At 37.4% G+C, this 13,984-nt stretch overlaps 3 protein-coding genes across 5 annotated transcripts; 1 reads left to right on the forward strand and 2 right to left on the reverse strand.

Annotated features, from left to right (window-relative positions):
- The first annotated feature begins 282 nt into the window (after positions 1-282).
- On the forward strand, positions 283-3,575 carry LOC133691846 (uncharacterized). 2 transcript variants are annotated; one of them, XM_062112457.1, is made up of 11 exons: positions 283-492; positions 586-646; positions 756-866; positions 1,071-1,208; positions 1,339-1,408; positions 1,481-1,536; positions 1,848-1,973; positions 2,146-2,285; positions 2,873-2,945; positions 3,033-3,107; positions 3,208-3,575. In XM_062112457.1, the coding sequence occupies exons 1-11, from the start codon at positions 380-382 to the stop codon at positions 3,523-3,525; spliced, it is 1,281 nt and encodes a 426-aa protein (XP_061968441.1). In that variant the 5' UTR covers positions 283-379; the 3' UTR covers positions 3,526-3,575. The 2 variants fall into 2 exon arrangements, with proteins under 2 accessions (XP_061968441.1, XP_061968443.1); XM_062112459.1 differs by having other exon boundaries at positions 285-492; positions 589-646.
- Positions 3,576-3,775: 200 nt separating this feature from the next.
- LOC133691845 (pentatricopeptide repeat-containing protein At5g42310, chloroplastic-like) lies at positions 3,776-7,936 on the reverse strand. 2 transcript variants are annotated; one of them, XM_062112456.1, is made up of 6 exons: positions 6,058-7,936; positions 5,262-5,414; positions 5,095-5,166; positions 4,178-4,362; positions 3,938-4,073; positions 3,776-3,846 (listed from the first exon to the last, which is right to left on the reverse strand). In XM_062112456.1, the coding sequence occupies exons 1-4, from the start codon at positions 7,843-7,845 to the stop codon at positions 4,255-4,257; spliced, it is 2,121 nt and encodes a 706-aa protein (XP_061968440.1). In that variant the 5' UTR covers positions 7,846-7,936; the 3' UTR covers positions 3,776-3,846; positions 3,938-4,073; positions 4,178-4,254. The 2 variants fall into 2 exon arrangements, with proteins under 2 accessions (XP_061968440.1, XP_061968439.1); XM_062112455.1 differs by having other exon boundaries at positions 3,828-4,073.
- A 2,705-nt stretch (positions 7,937-10,641) lies between these two features.
- On the reverse strand, positions 10,642-13,669 carry LOC133690905 (uncharacterized). The gene is made up of 7 exons (XM_062111184.1): positions 13,230-13,669; positions 13,039-13,128; positions 12,812-12,892; positions 12,565-12,699; positions 12,180-12,398; positions 11,706-11,798; positions 10,642-11,129 (listed from the first exon to the last, which is right to left on the reverse strand). The coding sequence occupies exons 1-7, from the start codon at positions 13,470-13,472 to the stop codon at positions 10,968-10,970; spliced, it is 1,023 nt and encodes a 340-aa protein (XP_061967168.1). The 5' UTR covers positions 13,473-13,669; the 3' UTR covers positions 10,642-10,967.
- Between the last annotated feature and the right edge of the window lie 315 nt (positions 13,670-13,984).

The following is a 13,984-nucleotide window of genomic DNA, read 5'->3' on the forward strand; positions in this document are numbered from 1 at the left end:
TATAATTTTAATTTTTAAAAAAATAATGAAAAAAAATATTTTTATGTTTTTTTTAAATAATATATCTTAAATTAATATGATTAATCCGTAATTAAATTCATATCAAATTAACCCTAGAATTAACAATTATGAATATCATAATGTTTGTGTGGCCATTTACCGTGGGAAACCTAGATTAGAAAATCTCTCTCCTCATCAGGACCACCATCATCATCGACAGTGAAGCAAATAATTTTTTTTTTTTAAATCACTGAAATTAGATCATCTCACAGTTATTACCTCCCCTTTTGGCCTGCCAGCCAAAAAAATAAAAAAAATTAAATGAAACACAAAGCAACACATAAATCAAGAGGAAAAAATATCCCTCCTCCTCCAACTTATGGCTTCTCTCCTCCCTCTCCTCTTTTTCTTCTTTTTCGCTTCTCCTTCACTTGTCAATGCTAAATCTAATTCCACTATCACTTCCATAAATCGCGATCTCTACCATTCCAGGTAAATTCTAAATCAAAATGCTCCCCCCCCCAAAAAAAAAAAAATTTACTTACGAAATAGTATTTGAGTTTTCATTCTGATTCTTTTTTTTAGCAGTGCTGATTTGTTAGAGCAAATAAAGGCATTGGTACACCGTCACCCAGATAAACTTACCGTAAGTTTCTGTTTTTGGTGATAAAAAGTTTTTTTTAATTATTATTAATGTTGTTTTTAAGGTTGTAATGATGGGTTGCTGTTGTTTTCTTATAAAAACATAATAATAGGCGGAGACGATTAAAACAGGAAACAAGGGTTATAAAGCAGAGATCACTGTAGTTACTTATTGCAGAAGTAGGAAAGAGACTGATGACAGGTCAAAGTTTCGGATTCTTCTTGTAAGTTTTTAGCCCTTTTTTTTATTTGTTTATATATTTATGGAAGAACCCATCAAGTTGTTTGATTTAAGGAGTTATTGGTTTTTGTTGATTGGATTTAAGGAATTCGATTTGGTGTGTAGTGGATTAGGTTATTGCATACTGGTATTTTGGTGTGATTGGTAATTGCTGGTTTTGTTGACAGATGATTCCCTTGTCTTCCAGAGTTTCGGGCAACATGGGAGGGAGCTAATTACAACAGAACTTGCGTTTCGGATCTTGTCGGTTTTAAGCGAGGAACAGTTTCTACCTGATGTAGATGCTGCTTCTTTAAACAATACCCTAGACAAGCTCATCGTAAAGGTAGCTTAAAATTTTTCGTGGGACATTAATTTCACTTGTAATCGAAGTATGTAACCTATTGAGGCAATATATGTATTACTGGTGTTTACGGGCTGATGTTTTGGGATACTTCTTTTGAATGGCATGGCAGGTGGTGCCAATGGAAAACTTGAATGGACGGAAACTTGTTGAGGAAGGAGATCTTTGTGAGAGAAGAAATGGTAATGCAGTTTATTTTAAGGTTTAATTTGACTTTTTGGAGAAATTGTGGTGCTAAGTTTTCTTTTTGGCAGGTAGAGGAGTTGATCTCAACCGGAATTGGAGCGTTGATTGGGGAAAAAAGGAGAAGGTCTGTTCTGCCTATTAACTTTATACTCTTGGAATACTATTTTGCATAACATCATTACATGTTATATGCTCATGATCTGCGATGATGTCCTCGGGCTTTAGGTTGAGGTGGACTCAAGTAGTACGTGCATTTAATAAGTGAATTGAAATCTTTGTACGATGGGCAATAAATGAGCCTTTAGAATAATCAGTAAAGTCTTTATACTCCTTGTATTTGTCACTGAAGGATACGAATGTTATAATTCAATTCAGTGGTGTGCTCCTATGTGATGTGGTTTCTTTGTCTCATATTCCATAGTTCCCCATTTACAGGACTATGATCCATATGAAGAAAATCCTGGAACTGGTCCTTTTAGTGAGCCTGAAACTCAAATAATGCGGAAACTCGCCTTAACGTTCGATCCTCACATATGGGTTAATGTGCATTCGGGAATGGAGGTGAGTGGTCCTAAGTAAATATCCTTTTTCATTGATTGCTGAACTGATCCTAAGAAACGTTGTTTTGTCAAATTTTCTCATTTTTTCTCTACCCTTAGTTTGGTTCTTTATAATGCGTTCTTTCCCTTTTCATTTAGGGTTGCATGATCTCTTATTTGCTTTTGTTGTTCAGGCATTATTTATGCCTTATGACCACAGGAATACAACCCCTGATGGTGTGCTATCAGAACGTATGAGGTCATTGCTTAGTAAACTGAACAATGTTCATTGCCACAAACATTGTATGATTGGCTCAGGAGGAGGTTCTGTTGGGTTTGTATTACTTAAACTGCAAACCTGTTTCTATTCAGAAATTTCATAGTTCCACCCGTTGTTTCTAGAGAGACACTACACCCTCTATTTTAGTGTTTTGACAGTGGTTGCTGATGACTGTCCATGAGCTTAATAATATACAATCAGTTCCCATTTCTGCAAAGCATGCTGTCATATGGACTTATCACATAATCACAGTGCATTGCATACAAATGACACACATGGACATGTTAATGGCTTTGTGATATGTCTGGAGTTTTTTTTTTCCCTTTGGGCTGTCTTTAGGGACAACATGTAATTTTAGTAAATGTCGCCATTCCTGCATTGTCCAGGCTTCTGAATTATAGTTGGTTCATATGTATCATTCTAGTGTAAAACATCTGGGTACTTCGGCTGTTATAGCCTAATGTGCGCAGTGCTTCCAGGGCCTTTGTTGCCTGTTTCCACATATTATCAACTTGAAGGAAATATGATTTACCGTGCAATGTTGAAAATTAGATGATCTTGTTGCTGGAGAGTGGTTATTCAGCAGGTCTGCAGTGCCAGTTGAGATTTTGACATGTTTATGCTTTAATGCTTTAATTTAGGTATCTTGCACATGGGACAGCAACAGATTTCATGTACGACATTGTAAAAGTGCCTATGGCTTTCACCTTCGAGGTAACATGAACACCTTTCATAAAAATGCTTTAAAGTTATAAGCCAGTCTTTCTGCCTAACCTTTGTTTCATATGCTGTAACTGGCAGATATACGGAGATACCGCAGCTTCTTCAAAGGACTGCTTTAAAATGTTCAATCCTGTTGATCTTACTACCTTCAATGTAAACTGGATTGCAATTTTTTTTGCTTTACAGAAATAGCACTTGGTTGGTGATGGAAAAGAATCGAAATTTGACGATCATATTTTCATTTTGGGTACAGAGAGTTCTCAATGACTGGTCTTCTGCTTTTTTCACAATTTTCAAGTTGGGACCGCGCCAACTAGATGGAAACCATTCGAAGGCCATGGCATCTGGTGCGGACAAGTTTGTATCCATTGATGAATATCTTGATGGGTACTTAATGGAAAGGAGAAATAGATATGGTAAAAAGTTGGAAGTGCTAGATGTTGGAATGCAGGAGATAAGAACGTATTTTAGGCTCTTCTTATTATCCTCAGTTTTGTTATTGTTCATGTTCTGTTCTAGAATTGCAAAGGGCAAGTCAAGTAGACCTATTGTCTCAGCCTTATCCATCTGACATTGTATCTTGAGGTATCTTATAGAAACATTTTTTTGCCCATGGTTCAACATCAGTTCCTCAATGATTTGCCTCTGCATTGACGAATTCAAAGAGCTTCCACAGAGCATTGTTGATCATAATTTGCTAATATTCCTATAGTATTTAGTTTCCCTCGAAGAAACTATTCTCTGCTCTAGATCAGCAGCCTTGAACCTGATGTATATCAACAAGCTACAGGGGAAGCAGATGAGGAAACCATTCTCATATGAAAAAATTAGTGTTTTTGTTTGGTCGAATCTTTGCACCATGGGAGGATGATGTTCAATTGAATAGCAGTACCTATATTTCCATTAGGATAAAAGAATGATTAGAACTGATGCAATTATAGAATACAACTCAGGAGCTGTGACAAGAATGTTAAGAACTGTACAGTTGGGAGGAGGTTTCCTCAAATCCTGTGTTTTGATATCAAGTAGGTAACTCTTCATCATGGATGCAGACAATCATTTGCTCCTGAAGCAGAAACCCTTTCCAAGTTATGTGGGGATGCACGTATGAAGCATTTCCTGCAAAACCATCGAGTCTAGAGAATGAGAATAATTCGTGCGATGGAGGATAATATGTTAATCATGATAAAATGATGGCAGCACAAGGGACTGCAGGCACAAACCTTGAACAGGGAAGCAACTTCGGATGTAATAACGATCTTGTATTTTGTATGGCTGGATAGCTTGGGCTTCTCATCTACTATTCCAGTGTTTGCTTCATGTATTTCAGAGCAGAGCGTAACATTGCTCTGGCTTTCCTATCTGGGGTGCACCCAGACAAAATCATTTCTTCATACACAGATGGCACCTGAAACATGCAGGTCGATTATCTTCATATAGAACCACAGGGGTGATTGATAGGTATATATTAGGTCAATGTAAAGATACAGCTAGGGCATCGAAGATGTTTGTTAGACATAAACAGCAATCTCAGATGGCATACCCAAAGATTGACCTTTCTATTATATCCTATAATGCAAGCTCGAAATTAGTAGATGCACTATAATGTTAAAGTGAACCACCTAGTTGCTAATCGACTTTCAAAGGCTCTGTACTTCCAGCTCGGATACAGACATGGAGTGTAAGCTAAAAAAAAGAAATGCAAACAGAAATGTGGCGTGACACACACCAAGCAATAATTATGCAGTTTCAAGTTAACAAAGTGGTTATAAACTATGCATCAGGTATTTGGTATGATGCTTCATTTCTAGGTAGAAGCAAAGAGAAATTATGCATTCATTTGATTATATTACTTTTAAGGCAGGTAAAGTATGATTGATGGTAAGAACTGAGACATCTATTTTTGATATAGGGGTTGCAGCAAACAATTTATCAGCCCATGAAATATGCAAGGTCCAGCTTATCATGTCAGCAACACCTTAAAAGAAGGAGATCAACAGTTGTGGTGGATATACAATGGGCACAAAATGCAAAAGGGTGCAGTATCATTGTCCAAACATGTCACAAGAAAGAAAAGGCAGCACATCAAATTTTCCAAACATTGTCTGCGAGCACTCATACAGTATAATGAATATTATACCTTATCAAACTTCTCAACAAGAATCAGAGCTTTCATAAGTGTTGTATAAGTAACCACATCTGGCTTCAAATCCTGCAGTTAGAGGACCACTGGACATTTTATACGAGGGCAAGACAATTGCAGTTTCAACAAGGAAAATAGATACTCTGTGGGTAACAACAACTTACATTTTCCTTCATGTACTGCAGCACTACGAAAGCTTCAACATCCCTCCTATCCTTTCCAAATGCATTAATCAACGAATTGAGAGCTAAGAGACTAGGCTTTAGGCCATCATCCCTCATTGCCCAAAATGCACTTACAGCTTGATCAGACAAACCCTGTGAGAAAATGGAATGGGAGATCCTTAGGAGGACAGAACAGTAGATCCTATGTATATCAGAGTTCCCATTTGCAAGAAAAGGGTATAGAACGCATTCATTTGAACCTCCTTACTGTCTACTTTGTGCATACCAATATCTGAGCTTGATCTTCTGAGTTTAGAAGCAACCAGTGAATTGAAGATAGCACAATTATAAAACAAGTGATAAACTGCACAACCTTCCCAATTGCATCAGAACTATGTGTTTTGGTAAGGTTGACAGTGTCATCTTACTAAACATTAAAATGATGTGTCAGTGATCTCAAGTGCACAGCAACTGTAATGTAGAAGTTCATCAGTAATTATCTAAAATATTAGCATGTTCTCCTATGTCCTGCCCATACAGTGTGCATGAAAATGATAAGTCGGACATCTAGGCACATGATCATGGATATATAGCTTATTCCCGGTAAAGATCTTATATTTTGATGCACAAGTTTATTTGTATACCCACAACGAAAATAGTCCATGTGGCCAAGACTATGACTATAATATACCATCATCTGACTATCAGTAACCATATGAATAAAGCATTTCGCAAGATCCCATGAAAAAGTAATCATATAATGGAGTTGATGTCAGTGCCAAGGCTGTTGACTTACCCTCTGTGCATAGGCATTTAGCAAAGCATTGTACATAGTAGAGGATGGTTTCAGTCCTGCAGCCTTCATATCATCCACGCACTCAATTGCATCATCAAACCTACCTGATTTCCCGTAAATATCAATAAGGGTAGTATATGTCACGGCATTAGGCAATAAACCCTGACTCCGCATATTTGTCAACAAATTCTTCACATCGCCCCATCTCTCCTGGTCCCCAAATGAATTAATCATAATGTTAAATGTAGTATTACAAGGCAAGTAGCCTTTTTCCATCATTTCCTCAAACAACTCCTCCGCTCTATCATGCTTCCCTGCCTTACAATGACAGTCTATAAGTGTATTCCAAGTAATTGTGTCAGGCTCTATCCCTTCCGATAACATCCTATCAAAGGTAGCCATGGCATGATCAAGACAATTGAACTTGCCAAAAGTATCAATCAAAACATTATAAAATATCCTATCAGGACGCACCCCACTGTCCTCCATTTCCCTTAAAACCTGAAAAGTTTTCTGCCACTCTCCTTTATCCCGATAACTCGCCAAAATCCGACTAAAAAAATATGCATTAGGCTGCACATTACTTGCTTCCATTTCCTTCAACACAATCCTCGCACTCTCCCATCTCTCCGCATTCCCATACGCATCAATCAACAAACTATAAGTCTGTTCATTTGGCAAAACACCACTCCTCTCCATCTCCGAAACAACAAACTCTGCGTCTCTCAACAAACCCGCTTTCACATACCCTCTAAGAAGTGCATTATACGCCCTGGTCCTCGGTTGCAATCCATTGTCTCTCATTTCTTCAAAAATTGCCTCCGCTTCCTCTGTCCTACCACAATTCCCCAAACCCCAAATCACTGTCACAAGCGTGGCAGTTTTCACACTCAATCCACTTCCTTGCACCACACCCAAAAACTCCAACGCTTTATCTAAATCCCCAGCTTTCGCAAACCCAACAATAATATCATTCCATAACTGCACATCAACTTCAAGCTTATCACGATCAATTTCCCTGTAAATCTTTTGCAAAATTGAAGAATCTGCTCTGTTATTCTTCATTAATGACCTAATTATTAAACTATAATTAACCAAATCCGAAGGATAGCCGTCCTTCCTCATTCTACATATCAAATTAAGCGCTTTTTCAATATCATTATTCCGTGCACACGCGCTAATCAAGGCATTATAAGTTAATGGAGTCAAATTTTGCTTTTGAGAGAGCAAAAAGGCCTCGTATAGTTTCTCTGACTGACCAAGTGCGTGGATCAAAATAGAGTAGAGCAGCTCGTAAGAGAAACAGAGGTTATGCTTTTGAAGCCAAGAAACGACAGCGTAAGCGAGAGGAATAGAGGAAGAGGAACTACAGAGAGATTTTAATAGGGAGTGCCAGAGTGGACCAGGGACTACACGGTATGACTCGGTGAGTTGGAACTCGGTGGAGTCTAATGATGTAGGAGAGGCTGAGTCGGAGTCCGAGTCGGTGGAAGTGGAAATTTTGTTGGAGAGGTAGTTGATGAGTGGAGTGAAGTCGTAACGGAGGCTTTGGAGAGGGAGAATGTCGTCGTCGTCGTCGTTGTAGTAGTCTTCGATGTCATTTTGTGAAGTTTCGTGATGTCGTTTTGAGTAAGGGAGGGAGGAGTCGGTGAGATTTGTGGCGGTGAGGGCAGTGGTGGTGGGAGTGGCGGAGAGTTGTGGTTGGAGGATGTGGTGGTGGTGGAAGATTGGAGAAGTTATGGAAATTGAAGAAAAACGATTTGGGAGAGGTTGCGGGAACAGAAGCATTTTAGGTTTCTCTTTTCCGAGAGAGAGTGATAGAGAGGCTGAGGGTAGAGATGGCTTAACGGGAAGCGAGAGGTGCTGGTTTATCCGGTTTGGATATTTTATGCCTTTAGGTGGTGAAGAGGACGAAGACAGATTTTCATTGTATGGCCCCTGAAGTTTTATAATTTAATTAATTAATCCCTTAAGTTTAGTTTTAGACATACAACTTCATTTTCTAAATGAAAGATTCTAATAGCCGCTGCAAATTGAAGCCATTGTTCCAATAACCGGACAAGCCTTACGGTTCAATATAAGACCTGGTCGGACTAGGATTTACATCTGTCTAAGTTAAAAAAATAAAAATTATTTGACTCACTTGACTATTAAGTTTTTAATTTAAAAAAATAAATCAAAATAATATAATTTTAATTTCTTTTTTTATAAATTGACTCAATCCTTTTATAACTCAAATCTCGTAGCAGATGAGTTTTTTTAAAATATGATTGAAACATGGGAGTTCAAACTTCAAAGTAATATAGGTTGAAATTTTTTTTGGTTAATTAGAAATATTTGGGTTAATTTATGTATATCTTAATTAATTATTCAAGACTTTAAAGTTAATAATCATATAAATTTTTAATAATTTTAAAATTTATAATATTTAAATTAACTGTTAAATTTTCATTATATATATATATATATATATATATATATATATATAAAGAGAGAGAGAGAGAGAGAGAGAGTTTTTGATGTCCTACTTCACAAAAATCCTCCATTAGCCATGGGAGGATCTAGAGCTTCATATACTAATAAGAAAAAACAAAAGAGATCTATATGGAATGGTAAAGCTCTATATATTTTATTGATAAAAAAAAAAGGCCTATAAATTAGTTTTACATCATAGCACTCACAACTCCTATAAAATAGTATCATATAAGATATTTTCTCAGCCAGAAAATCAGTAACCAAATTCCTAGAGACTTGGTCACCCCTACTACTGACCAGAGCTTTCAATAAATATAAATGAATATGAAATAAAACATTTAAATTTTAACACTCTTTTTTAAACTGAAATCTATATAAATCAGTTTAAAATAAATTCAACCCTCTGTAAATTTCTCATTTACAGCAGCACGTGAACAAACTCCGAATACACCGTGTAGCTTCACAAATATAGTCAACTTGAGAGGCCTGTATATCTGCAACCTGGTTTTTACTTCGACAGTAAATCGATTTGATTGTTCCATCATTGTTGAGATCTTTTAAAAAATAATACCTCACATCAATATGTTTGCTTCTTCCGTATGGCACATGATTCTTGAAGAGTTCGATTTCTGAGTTGTTGTCACAAAAAAAATTGTAGTATTTCCAACTTGCTTGAACTGTAGCTCTTCAAGAATTCTCCCCAACCAGATAACCTGACAAGCACAAGCTGTTGCAGAAATAAATTCAGCTTCTGTAGTTGACAATGTAACAAATAGTTGCTTTTTAGAATACCACGAAACGGCCTCTGTGCCCAACATAAAAACATGTCCTTGCAAAAGTCTTAGATATGGAGCAAGAGAAAAGGATGACTGTAAACCAGCAGGCCAATACGCGAGGCTTCATATTAAGGAAGTAACTACTCTTGTTGCTTCAAAGTTATGTTTGCTTGCAAAGAGAGCACATGTGATAGCATCTGGCCTTTTTCAGAATGAATCCAAGATGCATGTTCTTCACTTTAGGTATTCTGGTGTTTACACTGCTGTTTACAGTTTTCAGTTCTTCAGAAATCGTCTACATTACTTTAATTTCTCTCACAATATGTGTTTTTCAATGTTTTTCATCATTAAGAAGCATGATACCTGTGATGCTCCTATCAAAGCCAAAGAAGAACTAGTATTTCATGTTGGTTTTCGGCAATTTGTTGCTAGGTAATATCATTGGCCTACTGAAGTGTTGCAATTTTGCCCTTCTGTATGTCTAGATGCATGCCTCTGCAATTTGACACTGTTTGCTTTTCAGGCCTATATTCTCCACCGATGATTTGAATTCAGACAAGCACAAGATGGAGAGGTATACGAAATGTGTCACTGGTGCTTGCAGCCTGTGGAAGTGTATACGAAATGTGGTCACCATGGTCGGATTAAGGAACCTGTTGGCACACATGGTATGATTTTTTTGTCTATCTAGCCTAAACTTTGAAGGGATCGGATTCCATTTTCATCCAAAGCAGGATTCCAGCATTAAGTTTTCTTATGTAGCGGGCATCTTATGTTCCATCAGATGATATAAATGATGTGGTGTCTTTTAGTTTTTTGCTGGTAACTTCTGTGATTTATGCTCAGGGGCTATGAAGTACACTTTCAATGGGATCCTTCAGCAGCATGACACTGTTTGCATGAGCTTGTATAAACGTGCATATCCCAGAACACAGGTTCCCAATTCTTGATACTTGATCATGCAGTGGCTGTTTCTCGATCATATAAACAATAACAGCTATGGTTGTTCGTGGGAATGAAGCTCTGGTTCAGATTGTCGATTCATTTTCTTGATTTCTGGGAAGCTACAAGCAGTTGAGTCACATGGTTTCACTGCAACTTCCCCGTCTGTATGTGCTCTGCCCTCGATTTATTTTTATATTTAATTTTTTATTAGTGTGACAGTGGAAAGCATACTTTTAGGTTTGCCCAGATGTAGGCAGCAGGGATGAAAAGAAGTTGGGGAGGGGAGCGAAGCAGAGTTATCTTGTTGCATTCCTTCGATCTTTGATCTTTGATCCTTGATCCTCCATGTGTGGCTGCACTATTTCTTTTCATGTCAACAATTGAGAGGTGTTTCAAGATGCATAATGACATTGCAGATATTGAGAATGATTTTGCCGACAATCTTATTACAACTTCCTTAAAAATGACTGCTTCTGAAAAGCATCTTTAACTGCATAAATTTAACTCAAAATCTGCAACTAGTATTTGATCAAAGGATTATCAATAATTTTAGAAATCCAATCTCCTGTGGCAAGGGAAAAGAATCGTACTGGCATTGAGCCTGCTTCAAGATATGAACTCAACAGCAATATCTGCCACGTGATCAAATCCAACATGAAGATCACTATGCTCCTGCTTGGTCAACAAAAGTCATTAGCACACCTATGCAACTGGTTAAACATTTTCTCCAGGTGGTAACTCTGCAAGCTTTGGAGGTGCACCAAGTACTCGCTCCATGTCAAAACGGACTTCAATGTTGCGAATGCCGTACCCAACCACCATCAACCAATAAAGCAGCTTTGCAAGCTCTGGTGCACTAGTCTCTGTTACAGATGTCTGCAATTGGAATCGAAGTCAAGAATGCATGGCTCTTTAAGTTTGCTCAGAAAAATCAAACGATTATTCAAGAAATACAGTGATATTATAATTGTTCCGAAGTATCTGCATCTAAAACTAATTCCTTTCATCAGCCTTGTCCTGAAAGGTTCAATGCACTACACTTGCTCAAAAGATATCTAAGAATGGTACAGAATTCATAAATGATATGGTCAATGCTTGCTTGATATCAAATAAAATCCAGGGAAGAAAATGCAACTACCAGATATTCAATGGGACACAATTTCTAATACGAATGGCTTTAAATTATCCCCTTTCTTCATGTAAATAAGGTTATGCCCTTATTGAGAATAAGAAACTATACAAAAACACAAATAAATAGAACATTTATTTGCAAGGGTTGAAGAAATGCTTGACTATTCATCCAAATTGATTAGTTCATAATCAGATATAGAACCTTTAAGCACTCTATTTACATAGACAATCTTTTTGAAAAATGAGCATGTTTTCTTTTTACTAATACGAATCCTATTCATGGCAGTAAATCAAGAAATTTGAGTCGGTTTTCAGGGAAACCTTCATTTGGTCGGGACCTGAAACAGCCAAAAGACGCTTGATGAACGTGTTCATTGCAAGAACAGCATCCTCTCCAGCACTGCTTGTCAAATCCTGCAAAATGATAAACAAGCAATTTGAAGTGAAAATGTGGAAATAACGTCAAAGTTACTCCATACAGCCTGGCAATCTGGAAGTGGGAAGCAAGGTGGTTGCGGGAGTATATTTTCTATACACTTCTATTCTTTCGTTACTTTATGAAAGAAAAACATTCCAAAAGTAAAATTTTGAACCTTTCAAAAATGAGAAGGCAAAAACAAGTGTTCTTTAGATGGCATTCAAAGTAATGGGCACTGGTATGCAAGAATAATAAACTATTCAACTAGCTTGGGTGCGGTGCATCTCGCCAAGCAGAAACCTGACAGTAACTGTTAGCTGCATTAATTGACCGAGGCACCAAGCCAGGATACATCAAAAAGCGGCAACTGTATTTACCTTCAAATTTAGGGGCTCAAGAGACTTGAGATATTCCAATAATTCATTCTGTCCATTTGCAGATTTTCTGCCAACTTGACTATTGAGTTCTTCAATCTCCGCTTCAAGTAACTCGATGTATTTTTTAGCATCAATTCTTTCAGGGCCGGAAACATTATTCCACCGAATAACTTCACCAGACACATTTTTCTGTGTACCAGGTGCATAATCTGGCTCATCCTGAACAGTCATAACATCTACTTATATACTGGGAAAAAAATGATATTTTTTTGTCAAAACAAAGATAAAGTTATATGCCCCTTTAAGACAGAGATAATGTTAAACTTGTAGACCCATTAAACCTATAGCAGTGAATTGTATCTTTAGATTTCAACAAACCAATTACCTTATTTTCTTCTTGTGCATCAGGAAGTGCAACCTGCTCCAAACTTTGTTGCAAATCCAACCGGTATTGTGCATTCTTGAACATATAGCCCGTCATCATAACACTATACATGAGCTGCGCAAGATTTTCAGCCACCTGAAACAAAAAAGCCCAAACCGACCTCTCTCAATACCAAAATGCCTGCAGTTTTCAACACTAAACAATGAATTTCCAAATGCGCAATCCCAGTCAAACACAATATACTCACAGTAGTAACTGTTACAGCGAAAAACTGCGGAGGCAGAGTCCCAATCATATTAGCCACTGTCTGTCTCATCGCATCAACAACCTAAAAAAATGACAAGGATGCTTCATATCCACATTTCCACTACAAACAACGCTAGAGAAACTGAAGCAATGCCTAAGAGCCAATGAAATGATGCCAAGAATAATAATGAAATGATGCCAAGAATAATAAAAAAAAAAAAGCAAAACCTGCTGGGGTGCTCGTTTTACAAAAAGCTCCATGAACTCAGGCTGAACATTTTTGACATATTCCAATAGAATTTCCCTCCTGGTCTTTGGCTTTTGATTTCAAAAAAGAAAACCCAAAATTCCATTTCAGTCAGTTTCCACTAAAAAGTAAAGCAATTCATGCAAGAACTACAGTAGATTGATACAATTACCATAGTACCATTAGGCGGCTTGGCGTCACCAGAGTTATTATTATTAGAAGAAGAGTCATTCTTAGAAGAATCGTAAGCCTTAACTCGAAAGCCAAACCTCCTTTCACTACAGTAGCTCCCCTTGTTTCCTGGAAAACAAACTGAAGAACATAGTCGAGATCGAGTCGAGACAAGAACTGTTGAGCTGTTCGAAGAAGAAGATAATTTAGATACAAAGGAGCCCGTCACTGTCAACGAAACCATGGCCAACTCGGTGACTCAAACTCAATTACTTGTTTGCTGAAATGGCCTGTTCCTGAAGTGTTTTTTTTATAGTTTTTCCATCGACGGAGGTAGAGTATACAAGAGTGGAGGAGGAGGAGGACGGGAGTTTTCACTTTTCAGAGATGAGGGTTTATTTTGTGGGTAGAGGGGGAGAGCGGTTGCACTATGGAAATGTGAGGTGGGTTGTAGGGGATTGGTGTGGTGGAGGGTCGGATGGTTGGTGGTTGCTTCAGATGTTTTGTCTGTTCTATTTGTAACCGTTGATTTGAGGACCTTATGACTTGGAAAGGTTATGGGAGCAGGTGGATAAATGAATCAGGACCCTTGTTTTGGACTAATTTATAAACCTAGGGCAGATAATCTCATTTTTATTTATTTGTTTTGGAGAAAAATAGTGTTTTTTAAAATAATATTAAAAAACAAAGTTAATTCTCGAATAATGTATAAATATCTTTGCCTTAATATTAAAAAAACAAAATTAAAATTTATCC

The sequence above is a fragment of the Populus nigra genome, chromosome 4 (assembly GCF_951802175.1).
Source record: "Populus nigra chromosome 4, ddPopNigr1.1, whole genome shotgun sequence".
Taxonomy (NCBI): Eukaryota; Viridiplantae; Streptophyta; class Magnoliopsida; order Malpighiales; family Salicaceae; genus Populus; species Populus nigra.